Raw genomic sequence first — 20,716 nt, forward strand, 5'->3', positions numbered from 1 at the left:
GATATTTCAATGTTTTCTTTCATCCAAACACAGATCCTACCTCGATATGATAAAAGTTATTGGATTCAGTTACCTATTTTGGTTCGTGCTCACAATCATCTTTATCACAGGAACCACACGAATCAGCATCTTCTGCATGGGTTACTTGGTTGCCTGTTTCTATTTCCTGCTGTTTGGTGGAGAGCTTTTACTAAAACCAATTAAAATAATCCTGCAATACTGGGACTGTCTTATTGCCTACAATGTTTTTGTCATCACAATGAAGAATATTCTATCTGTAAGTAGTGAATTATAAAAACCAGAACACTTAGGCTCTAAGATGTGTTAAAATGTATTTTTATTTTGTTGGTGAAATATTTACTATTGTATCATTATTGTTACATTGTTAAGGCAGTCAAACCCATTCGGCTAGGTTCTTCAGATGGTCAGGCATAGGGTGTGATGGCAAGAAAAACAGGTATTCAGAGAAATATAAGAGCCTCAGTCCTTGTAATTGTCGAAACAGGTTTGATGTTCTTGTAACTTGTGTGGATGAGAGCAGGGCCTTCAGGGAGGGTGAGCAAACTGCCCACAGCACCGGGGTGTCATTCAAGTGGGGGGTTGTTAAAATGAATGTAGTTGTAGTAGTTGACAGTCCAGTTAGGAGGATAGATACTGTTCTCTGCAAATGAGAGTGAGAGCCTGAAGGCTGTGTTGCCTGATTGGTGTCAGGGTTAAGGACATTTCAGGGCAGAATTCAGGAAACTGTAGTCCAGTTAGTCTAACATCTGTCATTGGAAAAATGCTAGAATTCATTATTAAAGAGGTGAGAGCAAAACATTTAGAAAATCATAATACAATCAGGCAGAGCCAGCATGATTTGCCAAAGGGAAATTGTGTTTGACAAATTTATTAGTGTTACTTGGAGATGTAAGAAGCAGGGTAGATAAAGAGGAACCAGTAGTTTTAAGCATAGATTTTGTCCCTGGATCAGATGCACTGAGTCGGGAGATTATTAGCCCGACCCTCAAAAAATTCAATTCACAGGTCGGATTTTTAGTTGGAGGAGGGAGCGCAGGTTGAAATAAGAGAGGGACGGGACAACCCTGGAGCGAATGCACAGGCTGCCAGGTGTGGAGGCCGGCAAGGTGCAAGGCCCACCTCCATGCCTTGGCATTGTGTTTAAGTAAATAAAATTAATAGTAACCAAAACAAACTTTCCTTTATCCCTCAACCCCCACACTCCCTTTAACTCATCCATTCCTATCCATGCTCCTGACATACCCTCCATGGACCACATCCCTTCATGTAAACCTTATACCATCACCTAGCCTCCATACCACCTATGCCAACTGAGTACCCCTCAACGCACTCCATGGGCCCCGAGCCTCTATGCCAACTCATGCCCTTACCCACCACCCTTTGCCCTTAAGCCCCCCATGCTAACTCACCTATCCTTAGACTTTCCTTGATAGCTTTGATACTTCCTGGATAGCTTTCACAGGTTTGATAACTTTTACACTTCCTGGACAGCTTTCATAGGTATGACAACTGGGCAGGTCCTTTACCATTCATTGACAGTTCCTTGACAGCTGGATAGCTCTTTAACTGTTTCTTGACAACTGGGCAGTTCCTTGACAGCTGGACAATTCCCAGACAACTTGACAGTTCCAATAATTTTGTGTGTAAAAAGTGCACGATCATTTTCACTTTTAGCAATCCCAAAGGGTGCCTTACCTCTCCCAAAAGTGTGATTAGATGGTATGCAAAAGGATACCTTACCTCTCCAAAGGGATACCCTAGTTATGCAAACACATCCACTAAGTTCAGACTTCTTAACCTGTTCTAATCTGCACACTCTGGATATAACTTTCCTGTTCTTTCAAAATCCCTTTCAATAGTACTAGCTGTTGATTTAAATGGCCAGCAGCTTCCACTAATTGTACGTGCATGAACCCTAGGCTGACTTTAGTACTGCTCCCACGTGGATGGGAAATTCCAGGTTTAGGGGCAGAACTTCAAATTTTCAACCATTTCTGCGATTTTCACCAAGACGAGAGCTAGAATATCGAGCACAGTTCTGGAAACCACACTATAGGAAGGATGTGAATGCATTGGAGAGAGTGCAGAAGAGGTTTGCAAGATTGGTTTCCAGGGATGAGAAACTTCAGTTCTGAGGATAGATTGGAGAGGTTTTGAAAGTTTTCCTCGGAGACAAGAAGGCTGAGAAGAGATTTGATAGAGATGTTCAAAATCATGAGGGGGCTGGACAGAGTAGATAGAGAGAAATTGTTCATCCCCATGAAAGGATCAAGAATGAGAAGCAATGTGATGGAGGAAAGAAGCGTTTTCACACAATGAGTGGTTTGGGTCTGGAATGTACTTGCCTGGAAGCGTGTTGGAGGCAGGTTCAATCGAGGCATTCAAGAGGACATTAGGTGATTTCTTGAATAGAAACAATATGCAGAGGTACAGAGAAAAGGCAGGGGAATGGCATAAACCATAATGCTCATTTGGAGAGTTGGTGCAGACATGATGGGCCAAATGGCCTCTTTCTGAGAGCCCCTCCATCATGCCAAAAATCCAGGCCTTAGTGTATTTGGATTTCCAAGAGGCATTCAATGAGGTGTCACACAAAAGGTTACTACACAATATAAGAGCTCATTGTGTTGGGGGTGATTTATTGGCATGGATAGAGTACAGGGTAACTAACAGGAAACAGAGTCGGATAGATGAGTCAAATTGTAACTAATAGGAATCAATGCTGGGGACGCAACTATTTCGAATCTATATCAATAAGTTTGTTAAAAGGACGATCTGTATTGTAGCCAACTTTGCTGATGTAAAGGTAGTGGTGTTACCATGCACATACTGTCATCATTCTTCTCGGTAATGGAGGGTGTAAGTTTCAGGGGTGCTATCAAAAAAGTGTGGCTTGTCTGAGATCAGGACACCATTCCTAAACGGTGCCCACTCTTAGCATTCAAACAGGCCTCATTCCCGTAATGGAAAAGGCATCCCCCTCCCCCGCTCCCGCTGCTGACCAGGAGAGCACCCCCCAGCCCCTCAGCACAGAGAGGGACCCTCTACCACCGAGAGAATGGATCAGCCCCCCGCAAACCACAATGGAAAAGGTAACCCCCAACACTCCCCCTCCCCTCCCCATCCACCAGACAAAGACTCCTGATACAGGGTCCTCCCAAGCCCTTTCCCCCTCAGGACCCTTACCCCCCCCCTCCCCCCCCCAAGCTTCCTTCTTCAGTTCCTATCCCTTAATAGTGTCAGCCTTGCACTTCCCCTGGCACTATCACATTGGTAATGACAGCCTGATTTGGCACTTTGGGCCCTGAGGGGGGGGTCAAGGAAGTAAGTTCTCTGCCCAGGCACCCCTCTGCCACTGTCAGGTTGCAGAGGGAGGGCCCCCAAGGGACCTCGGGGCTGGGGGTTATCAGGTGGGGGGGCAAGGGATTGACCTTGGAACTCTCCCCCGGGAAAGAGGTCTCATGATTGAATGCCCCTTCTAGCCTTGGGAAACCTGAAGATTGCTCTTGGCATGGTGATTTCAGACAGCTGTCTGATCAAAATCTTCATTCTTGTCTGTATACAGCATTTTTTTCAAGTCTTTCAGCGTTCCTAGAAAGCTCAAAACCTTTGAAGTCTTTGAAATCCATTGTAAATCTTTGAAAATCTTTGTTTTCATACAATTTCATGGTCCAGTATCTTTAACTAGCCTTTTAGTGACAACGTAATGGTTTTTACACAGAAATGTTGATGAGAGAAAATGTATGAGAGGCAACAGAGTAAAAAAATGGAGAAAAAGACAGAGTGGAAGTGAAACAGAAAGATTGAGAAGGAAATAGGAAAAGTTGTAGATTAGAAGTCAAGTAGATAGACAGAGGCATATTTCTTTTTGTTTGTGACTTGTTAGTAATACAGTTATGAATTAATTTGTTCAATGTTACATTAATAGTTTTGGTCTTACTTAAAGAAGCATCAGAGGGAGTGCAACAAAGATTAGGATTGTTTTAAGAATAGAGATTGAATAGGCCCATCTTGTGTGAAATTTAAAAAAAAGGGGTAGAATAAAATAATAGAAGTGTATAAAATTCTTAAGTGATTAACAGGGATGATGCTAGGAGGATGTTCCCTCTGGTTTGAGAGTCTAGAACTGGGGCTTACAGTCTCAAAATAAAGCATCAACCATAGAGAACTTAAATGAGAAGAAATCTCTTCACTCAAATAATATAAATCTTTGGAATTCTCTATTCTGGAAGACTGTGGGTTTTCAGTTGTTTAATATATTCAGGATAGAGATCAATAACTTTTGGTGGCACAGTGGTTAGCACTGCTGTCTCACAGCGGATTCTGGTCTTGGGTGACTGTGTGGAGTTTGCACGTTCTCTCCATTTCTCCGTGTCTTCCTCTGGGTGCTGTGGTTTCCTCCCAGAGTCCAAAGATGTTCAGGGTAGGTGGACTGGTCATATTAAATTGCCTCTTAGTATCCAAGGATGTGTAGGTTAGGTGGATTGGCTGTGAAAAATGCAGGGGTTTATGAGATAGTCGGTGCAGACTCATTGGGCTGAATGGCCTTCTCCTGCACTGTAGGGATTCTATGGTTAAAGAAATTAGGAAACATGGGGTAACGTGCAAAGGGTGGAATTGAAGTAGAGGATCAGCCATAATCATATTAAATCACAGAGGCATGCCTGAAGGACCAAATGGCCAACTCCTATTCCTGCTTAGATGTTTTTATGTTGTAAACTCCAATCAGCAATATTAATAGTTAAAATAGGCAATAGTTTTATTTCCCTGATATGTCAAGAGCCAAGACCAATCATTCCTCGATTTCTCTTTTGTTGTGCATAGCGAGTGTGTTGCTTTGTGAAAATATGTTTGAGACTGCTGTGGGGCCGCACATACCTGTATCTTTAAAGAAACTTCTTGTGCAGCTTGTTTGCTGAACTGCATAGTACATTCCTGATTGCTGCATGCAACTTACAGGTACTGTATAATCGTGTCATTGAGGTCTATAGCATTGTCAAGGTGGTTGACATTTCACCACCCACTCTTTTCTTTCAGTGAGTTATGTTTACAGTTGCCACCACCCATTTTCTTAATTGAAATCCTTGAATTTTCCTGGATGGAGGGTACATTTCTATTCTAGTATATACATGTATGGAAAAAATAGTGCCATGAAATTGTATTTCACGAGGGTTAGTTATCTCAAGGGCTGAATAAAGGCACCAAAAGTACAATGCAGTTACGTTAGTCAAATCTTCACCTGATATCATCTAATAATATACTTAAAGTTGTTGAAACTATTCAATAATTAATTGTCCTTAGTAACAAAATTAAAGAAAGAAATCAACACTGCTTTTTGTCTTTAAAATGTATACTTGAATATCTGTTTTTATTCCAGATAGGAGCATGTGCCTACATCAATTCTTTAATTTTGAAAAGCTGTTGGTTAATCCAAACATTTGGTCTCGTTTGTACTGTTAAGGGCTATGATGAGCGTAAGTAATACATTTAGCTTTTATCCTCCAAAAACATTTATGCCAAAGAAATATATTCTCCAAGAGGCACGAGGTGCCAAATCTGAATCACAAAATGGACAAAAATTAGGATTTAATGTTTCCAATGTAGTATGTGTGCTTATATAGAAGTACAAACACCATGCAAAGTGTACAATTGTTTCAAAATCTATATCTGCATGTAGAATAGTATGGACTCATTTCTAAATTTAATTAAATTGATGTCATTGTACAGGGTTATCAAGTGAATAGTTAGAATCCATTTACACTACCCAGCAACTGCCAATAAGCTAACCCTAATGCATTACTGAATCTTAGGGGCGGCATGGTAGCACAGTGGTTAGCACTGCTGCTTCACAGCTCCAGGGTCCCGGGTTCGATTCCCGGCTCGGGTCACTGTCTGTGTGGAGTTTGCACATTCTCCTCGTGTCTGCGTGGGTTTCCTCCGGGTGCTCCGGTTTCCTCCCACAGTCCAAAGATGTGCGGGTTAGGTTGATTGGCCAGATTTTTAAAATTGCCCCTTAGAGTCCTGGGATGTGTAGGTTAGAGGGATTAGCGGGTAAAATATGTGGGGGTAGGGCCTGGGTGGGATTGTGGTCGGTGCAGACTCGATGGGCCGAATGGCCTCCTTCTGCACTGTAGGGTTTCTATGATTTCTATGATTTCTGTGCCACCAATAACCCTGAATCTTATTAGCTAATGAAAACTTTTCTAAATGCTTTATGAACCCATCAGATTTCCTAGTTTCAGCACACTTTCTGGTAATGTATTTTACATTTTGTCATTTTGTTTTTTAACCCAATTTTCTTTTGTTGTTCTTGATTTGTAGACACATATACCTGAAGAGTTAGCAATTCAATAAATAGTATAGATGTGTTGGTGAAATTTTTAAAATATGTAAAATTTACCATAAGAATTGGTAGGCTGATCATTTCCATAATTGAATTTTGATTTATTGCTGTGTTGAAATAATATCTTCTTCTCTAGCCCCTCCTGAGAGTCTTAAGAAATGTCCATTGCCCAAAGATGAAGCAGGCATTATATGGGACAGTATATGTTTCTCCTTTCTGTTGCTGCAGCGGAGAGTTTTCATGAGTTACTACTTCTTGCATGTAGTGGCTGACATAAAATCTGCTCAAATCCTTGCATCAAGGTAGGTTAAAAATAAATAAATCTTTATGTAATATAGAAAAATCCATGATACTATTAGAATTAGTGTTTATCTGATTCAATCGTTAATGTAGTTACATTATATTTCATTTCTGCTCATGATCAACTGTTCAGATACCTTCCAAAAATGTAAATATTAATTATATTTCAATTTTTGGAAAAAACAACATCAGTTAATGCTAAAATTTTGTTGCATCAGCAAAGCTCTTTTCATTACACAAGCTTTAAGTTTGTGATCATTTTTAATGTATATATTGCTGACTAGTCATGCTTCATGTCCTATTTTAGAGGTGCAGAGCTGTTTCAAGCTATAATTGTAAAAGCTGTGAAGGCAAGGCTTGAGGAGGAAAAGAAGTCAATGGATCAACTCAAAAGACAGTAGGACCACATTCTAAGCGACTATTTTTATGAATGCACCTTGTCATGTCACGATTGTGACCTTGCATTGAGTATGATAAGACTAAGAACCTTTGATATTGTGTATTGGTTGCTACTAATATGCTATTCACACACATACTTCTTTTATCCTAAATAGGATGGATCGCATCAAAACAAGACAACAAAAATATAAAAAAGGCAAAGAGAGAATGCTCAGTTTGACTCAATCAGTAGATGCACAGGGTTCCCAGGTGAAGCAGAAAGATGATGATGAAGATGATGATGAAGGTATTTCAACTGGGAAGCAATAAGACAAAACGTGTTGCATGCATTTGTTAATTCCATTGTTGACCTGTGTTATTTATGTTATGCCACACGTCACAGCTGTTATGGATATGCAACATGGTCATCCCCTTAATATTTTAACAATAAGATACAGGTACAGAATTTAGAGTTACCAATGTACATGAATTAACAATTTTGCAAAGAAAAGTTTCAGTTATGTCTACATAAATTTGATTTGAGTGTAAGCTCCTGATGTAGCATTCTGATTTACTCCCATTAAGAAGATATTGGAGTTGGTCAGCCTTTGGCTGATTTTCTGACAGAACACACCAGCTGGTCATCTGTACTCGCAGTGAAGAGGCAGCCATGCTAGGCTAGGCTAAATTAACTTCCATTGGACCATTGGTTTTCCAAGAACTCTTGTGTACATATCAAGAAGTTTTTCAAAGAGAGCTGGGGTACCTACGGGTTGTAAAACTAAAATTTACGTAAACCTTGGGTCAATGCCAAAATGTTTAGAGCCCAGCCTGCCCCTTATGCATGACATCAAAAAGTTGAGGTGGAGTCAAAGATATTGGAAGATCTAGGGACAATATTGGAATGCATATTTGTCACCCTGCAGCTCACTGGCTATGTATACGGTTTGGGCAGGTAAATATTGACTGTCTTGACCACCATCGAAAGTGTGGTAGTGTGGCCCCTTTAAGGGGTGGGAACTCATGGGTCACAGGACCCTACTGGTATCTATTAAAAGGAAGCGCACGACCCATTATCCATCAAGTGTTAAGACGTGGGAGTTGGTAGGAGGGAACCTTTAGTGTGAGCCTGGGCATCAGTGGAACTAAACTTGTACCTGCATTGAATTTAGTGCATATAGTTTTATCTTTCCTTCAATAAATCATTGCTGTGATTCAAGGCTTCCTCATCATGATACCTCATGCTACAACACTGGCAATTAGAATAAATTGGCCTACAGTGGCTAATGTGCCTAAATCTGGAAGGGAAAGGGTGAGTCCCTGAAAGACAAACCTGCAAAGAAGTAAAAAAAAAAGGTCACTGTGCCAACCTTAGTTGAGTAGCCATGTCACTTTTTGGGAAAATCGGTCTGTTTGATCCAAAGCTTTGATATTTTCTCGCAGCCAACGAAATAACATTTGAAGAAAAGCAGAAAGTTATTTTACTTGCAGTTTGTGGACCTCAAACATAAAACCTTGTGAGAAGCCTTACATCTCTGGAAGCACCGGATACAAAATCCATTGACCAGTTATTGAGGGGCCACTTTAATCCTCGACCCTCCATTTTTATGCAGTGATATGAATTCCACTCAGCTATTAGGGACACAGAGGAGGCACTTTCTGCTTTAGTCTCTCAACTTCACAAACTGCAAAAAACTGTGCGATTGCTTAAAGTTTATTTATTAGTTTCACAAGTAGGCTTACACTGCAATGAAGTTACTGTGAAAGTTCCCTAGATGCCACACTCTGGCGCCTGTTCGGGTACATTGATGGAGAATTTAGCATGGCCAACACACCTAACCAGCATGTCTTTCAGACTGTGGGAGGAAACCAGAGCACACGGAGGAAACCCACACAGACATGGGGAGAACATGCAGACTCCAAACAGACGGTGACCCAAGTCGGGAATTGAACTCAGGCCTCAGACACTGAGGCAGCAGTGCGAACCACTGTGCCACTATGCTACCCCACAGTTTGGTCCATCTTTAAGTGATATGTTACGTAATCATCTTGTATTTGGTGTTAACAGTTTGAACATTCAAAAGAAGCTCCTCGTCGAAACTAATTTTTCACTGGGTAAAGTGGTTGAATTGGCTCAAGCAACTGAGCGTGCTGAAGAAAGCGTTCTTGAATTGCAAGGCATGCAGGGCAAGGTGAATGAAATTTGACGGAAAATGGAGGCTGCTTGAAATACTAGTTGCAAGGGCCCAGCGGAGCCCAAGAGAAGGAAAATAAATCACTAGCCACAAGAGGTTGATGAGTATTATCATCATCCATTCCCAAGACAGATGCAAATGTAAAGAGTTCATTTGTTACAGATGTAATTGGAAGGGCCACATAAAGCCAGATGCTGAGTCAGACAGTCCGTGCCCAGTTCGCAAAAAAATTGAGGACTCTAACAAGATTAAGAAAGATTCAGAAAAGAAGTGTAAAGTTAGACAAAACATCTCCCATTAAAATCTCCCTTATGGTCAATGGGTGTCCATTAACTATGGAGATTTGGCAGTGGTAATAGGTGAATAAACGCAAGTATTTGCAAGGAAGTCTGCAACCCATGAGACACAACAAAACTTCGGCAAAGTTGGTAACCTGTATGGAAGAGGCACTAAAGTCATTGGGCAAAGCGTCAAAACCAATGTCTTAGCAGCAACAATCTGTTAAGTTACCCCTGATGATAGTGAAAGAACAGAGGCCTGGCCTTTTGGAACAAGACAGACTGAGGCAAATTAAGTTGAATTGGTTGGTAATATTCAACATCACAGATGGGGTTTTCCAAGAGCTCTTGGAAGTGCAGCAGAGAGGGAGAGATTCGCGAGAGGAGTGCTGCGGGTAAGCGCTGTTATTTTTTAACTTACTTTTTCGCGGGTTTTTTCTTAAAAATTATCTAAACCCGGAAGTGGTCGCGCAGGGAGGTCTGGGAGAGAGAGATTTTTTTTTTTCCCCAATAAATTGGAACAGAGAGGAATCCCGATACTCTACACTTGTAGAGTATCCCACCCTCCCTCCTCCTCTAACCTAAAAAAAAAGACCCAGTGAGAGCAGGGCTTTGGAGAAAACAGGAGGAGGAAAGGTAAGTTTAAAATTTTCATTCACTTTTTTTTTTCCCTGTGTGTTTAAAGGGGCAATTATGAGTGTGAGGCCAGTATGTTGTTCCCAATGTAGGATGTGGGAGGTCCTGGAGGCTCCTAGCCTCCCGGACGACCATATCTGTGCTGGGTGTGTTGAGCTGCGGTTCCTAAGGGACCATGTTAGGGAACTGGAATTGCAGCTCGAGGACCTTCGCCGGGTTAGGGATAGTGAGGAGGTCATTGACAGGAGCTATCGGCAGGTGGTCACACCGGGACCACGGGAGGAGGGTAACTGGGTAACAGTGAGGAAGGAGAAAGCTCGGTTGATGGTGAGCACCCCGGTGGATGTGCCCCTTAATAATAAGTACTCCTGTCTGAGTACTACTGGGGTGGACAGCCCACCTGGGGGAAGCAGCGGTGGCAGTGTCTCTGGAGCTGAGCCTGGCCCAGTAGTGCAAAAGGGAAAGGAAAGGAGGGTAGTGCTAATTGGGGACTCTATGGTGAGGGGGTCAGATAGGCGTTTTTGCGGACACAGACGGGACTCTCGGATGGTGGTTTGCCTCCCTGGTGCAGGGGTCCGGGATGTCTCTGGTCGAGTCCCAGAAATCCTGAAGGGGGAGGGAGAGGAGCCGAAGGTCGTGATGCATATAGGTACTGCTGACATAGGTAGGAAGAGGGAAGGGGTCATGAAAAGAGAATATAGGGAGTTAGGTAGACAGCTGAGAAAGAGGAATGCAAAGGTAGTAATCTCGGGATTGCTGCCTGTGCCGCGGGAGAGTGAGAACATGAATCGGTGGAGAATGAATGCGTGGCTGAGGGACTGGAGCAAGGGACAAGGATTTGGGTACTTGGATCATTGGGACCTCTTTAGGGGCAGGTGTGACCTGTTTAAAAAAGACGGGTGGCATTTGAATCCCAGGGGGACCAATATCCTGGCGGGAAGGTTGGCTAAGGCTACTGGAGAGACTTTAAACTAGAAAGGTTGGGGGGAGGGAATCGAAATGAGGGGACTGAGAGCGAGGAGGTTAGCTCGCAAATAGATAAGGAATGTAAACAGGGTAAGAGGGAGGTTAGACGAGTGATGGAGAAGGGAAGTGCTCAGGCTGAAGGTCTGAGATGTGTCTATTTTAATGCCAGGAGTGTAGTGAATAAAGTGGATGAGCTTAGAGCGTGGATTGCTGCTTCGAATTGTGATGTGGTGGCCATTACGGAGACTTGGATGTCTCAGGGACAGGACTGGGTGCTTCAGGTGCCGGGTTTTAGATGTTTCAGGAAGGACAGGGAGGGAGGCAAGAGAGGGGGGGGAGTGGCACTGTTGATCAGGGATAGTGTCACGGCTGTAGAGAAGGTGGACGCCGTGGAGGGATTGACTACGGAGTCTCTGTGGGTGGAGGTTAGGAACAGGAAGGGGTCGGTAACGTTGCTGGGTGTTTTCTATAGGCCGCCCAATAGTAACAGAGATGTTGAGGAGCAGATGGGGAAACAGATCCTGGAGAGATGTAGGAATAACAGAGTTGTCGTGATGGGAGATTTTAATTTCCCAAACATAGATTGGAATATCCCTAGGGCTAGGGGTTTGGATGGAGAGGAGTTTGTTAGGTGTGTCCAGGAGAGTTTCCTGACACAGTATGTGGATAAGCCTACTAGAGGAGAGGCTGTACTTGATCTGGTGCTGGCTAATGAACCTGGACAGGTGGAGGATCTCTCGGTGGGTGAGCATCTTGGGGATAGCGATCATAATTCTATCTCCTTCACGATAGCATTGGAAAGAGATAGGATCAGGCAGGCTAGGAAAGTGTTTCTCTGGAGTAAAGGGAAATACAGTGTCATCAGGGAGGAAATTAGACGGGTAAATTGGAAGGAGGCATTCTTGGGGAAAAGTACCGAAGGAAAGTGGAGGATTTTCAAGGAATGTTTGTCTGGAGCTCTGCATGACAACGTTCCGATGAGACAGGGGGGTGTTGGTAGGGTACGGGAACTGTGGTGCACGAAGGTTGTGATGAACCTGGTGAATAAGAAAAGAGAGGCGTACAGAAGGTTCAGAGAGCTAGGAGGTGTTAAGGATTTAGAGGAGTATACGGGATGTAGGAAGGAGCTTAAGAAGGAAATTAGGAGAGCGAGAAGGGGTCATGAGAAGGCCTTGGCGGGTAAGATTAAGGAGAATCCCAAGGCTTTCTACAAATATGTCAAGAGTAAAAGGATGAGATGTGAAGGCATAGGACCCTTAAAAGGTGAAGGGGGAAAAGTTTGTGTGGAACCGTTAGAAATGGCGGAGCTGCTTAATGAATACTTTACCTCGGTATTCACGGTGGAAAGGGATCTGGGTGGTTGTACTGCTGGTTTGCGGTGGACAGAAAGGATCGAGCATGTGGACATAAAGAAAGAGGATGTGTTGGAACTATTGAATGGCATCAAGGTTGGTAAGTCGCCGGGACCGGATGGGATGTACCCCAGGTTACTGTGGGAGGCGAGGGAGGAGATTGCGGAGCCTTTGGCGATGATCTTTGCATCGTCGATGGAGACGGGAGAGGTTCCGGAGGATTGGAGGATTGCAGATGTGGTCCCTATATTCAAGAAAGGGAACAGGGACAGCCCGGGAAATTACCGACCGGTGAGTCTAACCTCAGTGGTTGGTAAGTTGATGGAGAGGATCCTGAGAGACAGGATTTATGATCATCTAGAGAAGTTTAGTATGATCAAAAGTAGTCAGCACGGCTTTGTCAAGGGCAGGTCGTGCCTTACGAGCCTGGTTGAGTTCTTTGAAAATGTGACCAAACACATTGACGAAGGAAGAGCGGTGGATGTGGTCTATATGGACTTCAGCAAGGCGTTCGATAAGGTCCCCCATGCAAGACTTCTTGAGAAAGTGAGAGGGCATGGGATCCAAGGGGCTGTTGCCTTGTGGATCCAGAACTGGCTTGCTGCAGAAGGCAGAGAGTGGCTGTGGAGGGGTCTTTCTCTGCATGGAGGTCAGTGACCAGTGGAGTGCCCCAGGGATCTGTTCTGGGACCCTTGCTGTTTGTCATTTTCATAAATGACCTGGATGAGGAAGTGGAGGGATGGGTTGGTAAGTTTGCTGATGACACCAAGGTAGGTGGTGTTGTGGATAGTTTGGAGGGATGTCAGAAGTTGCAGCGAGACATAGATAGAATGCAAGACTGGGCGGAGAAGTGGCAGATGGACTTCAACCCGGATAAGTGTGTGGTGATCCATTTTGGCAGATCCAATGGAATGAAGCAGCAGTATAATATGAAGGGTACCATTCTTAGCAGTGTAGAGGATCAGAAGGACCTTGGGGTCCGGGTCCATAGGACTCTTAAATCGGCCTCGCAGGTGGAGGATGCGGTCAAGAAGGCGTACGGCGTACTGGCCTTCATTAATCGAGGGATTGAGTTTAGGAGTCGGGAGATAATGCTGCAGCTTTATAGGACCCTGGTTAGACCCCACTTGGAGTACTGCGCGCAGTTCTGGTCACCTCATGACAGGAAAGATGTTGAAGCCATTGAAAGGGTGCAGAGGAGATTTACAAGGATGTTGCCTGGATTGGGGGGCATGCCTTATGAGGATAGGTTGAGGGAGCTTGGTCTCTTCTCCCTGGAGAGACGAAGGATGAGAGGTGACCTGATAGAGGTTTACAAGATGTTGAGAGGTCTGGATAGGGTAGACTCTCAGAGGCTATTTCCAAGGGCTGAAATGGTTGCTACGAGAGGACACAGGTTTAAGGTGCTGGGGGGTAGGTACAGAGGAGATGTCAGGGGTAAGTTTTTCACTCAGAGGGTGGTGGGTGAGTGGAATCGGCTGGCGTCGGTGGTGGTGGAGGCAAACTCGTTGGGGTCTTTTAAGAGACTTCTGGATGAGTACATGGGATTTAATGGGATTGAGGGCTATAGATAGGCCTAGAGGTGGGGATGTGATCGGCGCAACTTGTGGGCCGAAGGGCCTGTTTGTGCTGTGGCTTTCTATGTTCTATGTTCTATGTTCTATATCAAGAAGTTTTTCAAAGAGAGCTGGGGTACCTACGGGGTGTAAAACTAAAATTTACGTAAACCCTGGGTCAACGCCAAAATTTTTAGAGCCCAGCCTGCCCCTTATGTATGACATCAAAAAGTTGAGGTGGAGTCAAAGATATTGGAAGATCTAGGGACAATCAAACTGGTACAGTTTTCAGTGTGGGCTGTGGCAATAGTTTCAGTGCTAAAACCAGACCGAACAGTGAGGATTTGCAGTGATTACAAGCTGACTGTAAACAGAGCTGCTCAAATACATAGCTATCCTATCCCCAGGGTAGTAGACCTTTACACTAAACTGGCAGGAGGCCATGAGTACATGAAATTGGACTTGTGTCATGCCTACCTATAGCTTGAGCTGGAAGAAGACTCAAGGAAATTTGTCACCATTAATACGCATAAAGACTTATTCCAATATATGAGATTACCCTTCAGCATTTCATCTGCTTTCACTATCTTTCGGTGCACCATGGAAAGTCTCCTGCAAGGAACCCAGAGTGGTCATGCATCTAACCGATGTCTGAATAACAGAGCCATCACCCAAGGAGCATAGGGCCAATTTAGAGGAAGTTCACAAAAGATTCAAAGAAGCTGGTGTCAACTTGAAAAGAGAATTTAGGATTCTGAGTAGATGCAAAAGACTTGAACCCAGGAGAAGTAAAAGTAAAGGCAATAAGAGAGGTGCCTCTACCAAAGAATGTAACAGAGTTGGAGTCCTTCTTAGGGATGGTGAACTATCATGGCCATTTTCTACCCAACTTGTGTACCATTTTGGCACCCTTACACCATCTTCTAAAAAAAAATCAATGTTGGCAATGGGAAGATGCCTTTGACCAAATAAAACAGGCCCTGCAATCATCTACTTTACTTGTTCATTTTGACCCAGGTAAGCAGATCATAGTGATGTGCAATGCATCACCTTATGGCATAGGGGTCATACTTTCCCACCAGATGGAGGATAGCATGGAGCAGCCTGTCGCTTTTGCTTCCAGGACCTTGTCAAATGACAAAAGGAGGATTCACAGATTGAAAAAGACAGCCTAGCAGTTGTATTCACTGATAAGAAATTTCACCAGTATGTGTACGGCTGCCATTTCACCATTATTTTGGATCATAAGCTGTTGCCAGGGCTATTCCGCATAGACAAACCAGTCCTGCGGATCGCATCAGCCCAAGTTCAAAGATGGGCCTTGCTGTTAGCTGCACACGGTTACACATTTCAGCACAGGCCAGGGGCACACATTTCTAATGCTAATGCCCTAAGTTGGCTCACACTTCTGTGATGAACCACTGTAGTATTGTCTGTTTATGCGATATGCCTGGACACGCCCCTGCTGCCTCAATCCGGGGCTCCGCCCTTCTCTGGGTATAAAGGCGACTGCTCTCCGCCCCTTTGCCTCAGTTCGGATTAGCTATCGGTTCGGGTGTGCTCCAATTCTTTCGTTAATAAAAACCTGTTATTTCGCAACAACGAGTCTTTGCATAATCAATGGTGCATCAACTTCCGCAGCCAGTATCTTTGCAGTCAGTCCCACAGGAGATAGTCTTTGCATTGAATTTTCTAGACACACTACCCATTTTAGTCAGCCCACATCAAGACGTAGACCCAGAGGAACCCAGTCCTTTTGAAAGTGAAGAAAATGGTTTTGACAGGCTGGCATTTTGACAAATCTGAGCAAGTCCTGCTCTATTGCAGCATCGTCATGAAATCATCTGCAAAGACGGGGTGCTGAGGCCTCAACTATTTACAATTTATATTAATGACTTGGATGAAGGAACCAAATGTATGGTAGTTAAATTTCCTGATGAGACAAAGATAGGTAGGAAAGTAAGTTGTCAAGAAGACATAAAGGCTGGAATTTTACCGCCCCGCCTGCCATGGGAATCGAAGCAGGCGAGAGGCGGACAATGGGAAGGTCCGTTGACCTTGGGTGCAATTTTACATTTTCAGGGTGAGCAAGACCGTAACATCCTGCCCAAAGAATTTACAAAGGGATTTAGATAGGTTAGGTGAGCGGGCAAAAAAGCAATTTTTTCACACAGAGGGCGGTAAGTGTCTGGAACAAGCTGCCAGAGGTAGTAGTAGAGGCGGGTACAATTTTGTTCTCTAAAAAGCATTTAGACAGTTACATGGGTAAGATTGGTATAGAGAGATATGGGCCAAATGCAGGCAATTGGGATTAGCTTAGGAGTTTAAAAAAAAAAGGACGGCATGGACAAGTTGGGTCGAAGGGCCTGTTTCCATGCTGTAAACCTCTATGACTCTATAACATGGGAAAATGTGAACTTGTCCACTTTGGCAGGAAGAGTAAAAAAGCAGTATATTATCTGAATGGAGGGAGGCTGCAGAACTCAATGATTTCAGAGGGATTTGGGTGTCATGGCACATAAATCATAAGAAGTTGGTATACAGGTACAGCAAGTGATTCAGATGCCAAATGCACAGTTGGCACTTATTGCCAGGGGAATGGAGTATAAAAGTAGGGAGGTGTTGATGCAGTTTTAGGGTCATAATTATACCACATTTGAAGTACTTTGTACAGTTTTGATCTCCTTACTTAAGAAAGGATATAATTGCATTAGAAACAGTTCAGAGAAGGTCCATTTAACTGATTCTTGAGATCAAGGTGTTAACTTATGAAGAGAGGTTGAGCAACTTGCACCGATGCCCATCGAAGTTCAGAAGAATGATTGGTGATCTTATTGAAACATAGGAGGGGACTTGACGGAGTGGGTACTGAGAGGATGTTCCCCTTATAGAGAATCTAGAACTAGAGGGCACAGTTTAAAAATTGGAAGTGTCCCATTTAAGACTGCAATGAGTTTTTTTTCTTTCAGGGGGTTGTTCATCTGTGAAATTCTCTTTCCTAGAGAGCTGTGGAGGTAGAGTCATTGAATATATTCAAGGCTCAGTTAGATTCTTAATCAACAAGGGAGTCAAGGGATATGGGGAGTAGACACGCAAGTGGAGTTGAGGCCAAAATCAAATCAGCCATGATTGCATCAAATAGTGTACTCTTGTTCTAATTCTTGTGTTCTTGTGAGTTCTTTTGAATACTGCTTACCTCAAACAGAAAATGTTCAATTCCTCAGCACTGAGACATCTTCAGCTTAATATTCACAAAACTTGCTATATTACAGAATTCACTTCTACTGTGATCAAAGCGTAAGTATTTTTTTAATTCTTTCATGGGATGTGAGCATCGATGGTTGGGCCTCTATTTACTGCCCACTCCTAATTGCTCTTGAACTGAGTGGCTTGCTAGGCCATTTCAGAGTCAGCCACATTGCTGTGCGCCAGGAGTCACATTTAGGCCAGACCGGGTAAGGATGACAGAGTGAACCAGATGGGTTTTTACAACAATGATCTTATGGTCAGCATTAAACATTTAATTCCAGAAATTGAATTAATTGAAATTCCACCATCTGCCATGGAGGGATTCAAATCCAGATCCCCAGAGCATTTCCTTGGATCTCTGGGCCACTAGTCCGGTGACAATACCATTACAGCACTGCATCCTGTGGTGATTTTTTTTTCAACACAGCATAGTCCCTGCTATGGTGAAGTAGCCTGCATTCCTATTCTAGAATCCACCAGATTTTCATCTTAGTGATTTAAAATACTTATTTACTTCACTGCATTCACAATTAAATATCTTTTACTTAATGGTGTCTAACAATAAGCATTTCGCTAAATTATGTTAAAGGTATTGTTTAATAGTAATTATTTTTTTCAACCAAAGAACATATAACATATTTAGATTAAGATGGCTGATAGAAAATTAGAATCTCCGTTCAATCAAATACCATTGAGACATAAGCCACAAAGGTAATAAATATGGATGTATAATATTAAAGGATAATGCTTCGCTTGATGTATAATGATTTTATATGCAAAATACTGGCAGGGGTTTACTGATAAATGATTTGGTAGATATTGCACTCATGGTTATGACCCATTTACAGTAATTTTATAATGAGAATAATTTGTAACCATTACTGATCCTGCTATAGTTTGAAAAGTTCTGATCATGTACTTTGAGCCTTGTGTAAGAATGTCAGTTTCCTAATGCAGGATTATTAGAACTTGTGCTTTTGTTGATACATCATTCACCCTAATTAATGTTATTTCAGTTTCATTTGTGCTTAGATGCATAACACATTTTTTTTATATTTTACCAAATTTACAATTGCATTTCCTTATAATGAAATAAGTATATACTTCAGAATTGTTGGAATTTTTTTTCTGTTTGAGCCTTAATTAAATTTCAGCCTTGGCAACAGGCCAATTTCTTTGTCCCAGATACTTGAAGTAAGGAAGGAAAAAATATTGGCCTGGGCTTCCATGAGTCATATTTACCTTACTCTTAAGTAGAGTGTAAATTTGGATGGGATATAAAACACATTGCACCCAGTTCTGTCAGGGTTTAATGGGTAGGTTAGGTTAAAATTGCCTCCCTGAGTCATTAACCTTTGCTAAAAGTATATACATGTCTGGATGTCAGAAGAGAATAGGCTTTGGATCATCTTTGATATCGAATAGCCCGCTGCCACTCTCATTTAGCATCGCATATGAAGAATGGCCACTTTGGTGAAGGAGGCAGTAACTATCTTTGCAAAACTAGACAAGACTTTAACTCACTCAAAATCAATTCACTTAGAGTTAAAATCAGGCCCCAAAATCGCAATGTGAGAACTGGGAAAGGAAAAAAAGATCAGCAAACGAACTGGAGTGCAATTCTCGTTTTCAGAATCATACACACAAGCAATGTGTTATTTGTCCTAATGTCATGAACTGGTATGCATCCAGATGAAAAACTTTTCTTTAATTTAGAAACATCTTTTGATTACTTGTTTTCCATTTTTATTAAGTTGCTCTTGTCAGTACATGCTCTATTAGTAGCAAAAGCCTAGGAAATATTGCTGGCACTACCAGTGAACAAATGTTTAACACATTTGTATGACATTCCTCTGCCCATTAATTTAATGCATACATTAACCTTATTATTTTAAGTGAGTAATCTCTCCTTTAAAACAGGGGTAGAGAAATGCCATATGAATTACCAACAATAATTGCTAGGCTAATATTAGCACAGCTAATATTTTAACAAGAAGCTCGGATTCACATTTGTCTGGAGGTGAAATTAGTTGAAGTAATCTCAAATTGTTGAATTAACATTGGTGAATTCAGTGAAATGTTTTATTTCTGTTAATTCTAAGTTTCTGTTAGCTAGGAAAATAAGAATGAACAGTTTTTTATTGAAAGGTTTTAAAAAACAGGATTGATAAAATATGAGCTGCATAATAACAAGACAATAATAAATATGCACTATGATATGATAGTAAATTATTCCTACTTTATGGAAGACTTGCAGCACATTAAAAAAATTAGTAAATGTAGTAAGTGTGCCTGTGTTATTTCCTTAATTTTTGAAACTATTGGAACAGGGAACTCATGCTGCTAGCTATGATATTTCTGATGGAAAGTACGTATTTTCCAAGTCAACCGAGAGGACATGAATGTAGTAAGAAGCATCATTAAAATATACAATAGTTTAATTTACTTAATGATATAATGAAACATGGGTAGGTGCATCTTTTTGTCAGCAGATCATAGAATTAACAGAATTACATAGGAGAATGTATAATGATAAATAGACAAATGGCAGAGAAACTAAACAATTACTTTGACTTTATCTTTATAAAAGAAGATACAGAAAATCTTCCAGAAATACTAAGCGAATAAATGACTCGTAAAACTGAGGAACTAAAAGAAATCAGTATTAGCAAAGAGGCAGTACTTCAAATGTTAACTCGGTTGAAGGTTGATAAAACCCCTAGACCAGATGAGCTTCATTCCAGAATGTTGAAGGAGTTGGTTAGAGAGACAGTGGATGCATTGTATAGATTCTGGAAAGGTTCCTGAAGACTGGAAAGAAGCAAATGTAATCCCACAATTTAAGAAGTGGGAAAGAGGGAGAATAGAGAACAACAGACCTGTTAGATATAATCATTTTAGGGAAAATGTTAGACTCTATAATAAAGCTATGTTCCTTGTCTATATTTAACCTGATGCCATGGGACTTCATGAGTTCGGAGTCGATGTTTAGGACTCCCAGGACTCTTGACTGTATGTCACTGTGCCACTACCTCTACTAGATTTGTCCTGCCTGTTTCATTCCTTTAGGACTTTGTAGAGATTTGATCAAACTGAGTGGCTTGCTAGGCCATTTCAGAGGGTGGTTAAGAGTCAACCATATTGCTGCCGATCTGGAGTCACATGTAGGCCAGATCAGGTAAGGACATCAGGTTTCAAAGAACAAAGAAAAGTACGGTACAGGAACAGGCCCTTCGGCCTTCCAAGTCTGTGCCGATCATGATGCCCGAACTAAAAAAAAGCCTTCTGCCCTTACTCAGTGCGTATACCTCTATTTCCTCTCTATTCATGTACCCATCCAGATGCTTCTTAAATGTTGCTAATGTACCTGCTTCCACCACATCCACTGGCAGCACGTTCCAGGCACCCACCACTCTCTGCGTGGAAAACGTCCCCCACACAT

General features: G+C 42.3%; 1 protein-coding gene across 2 annotated transcripts in view; it reads left to right on the top strand.

Moving 5' to 3' along the window:
- The window catches only part of piezo2b (piezo-type mechanosensitive ion channel component 2b), an 825,142-nt gene that overhangs the window by 641,997 nt on the left and 162,429 nt on the right, over positions 1-20,716 (top strand). For both annotated transcript variants that reach the window (XM_078215732.1, XM_078215730.1), the window contains exons 26-30: positions 34-277; positions 5,399-5,495; positions 6,501-6,666; positions 6,972-7,061; positions 7,219-7,349. In XM_078215732.1, coding sequence (XP_078071858.1) covers positions 34-277; positions 5,399-5,495; positions 6,501-6,666; positions 6,972-7,061; positions 7,219-7,349 — 728 coding nt within the window. The remainder of the gene's footprint in view (positions 1-33; positions 278-5,398; positions 5,496-6,500; positions 6,667-6,971; positions 7,062-7,218; positions 7,350-20,716) is intronic.

This window comes from Mustelus asterias, chromosome 7, assembly GCF_964213995.1.
Source record: "Mustelus asterias chromosome 7, sMusAst1.hap1.1, whole genome shotgun sequence".
Lineage (NCBI taxonomy): Eukaryota > Metazoa > Chordata > Chondrichthyes > Carcharhiniformes > Triakidae > Mustelus > Mustelus asterias.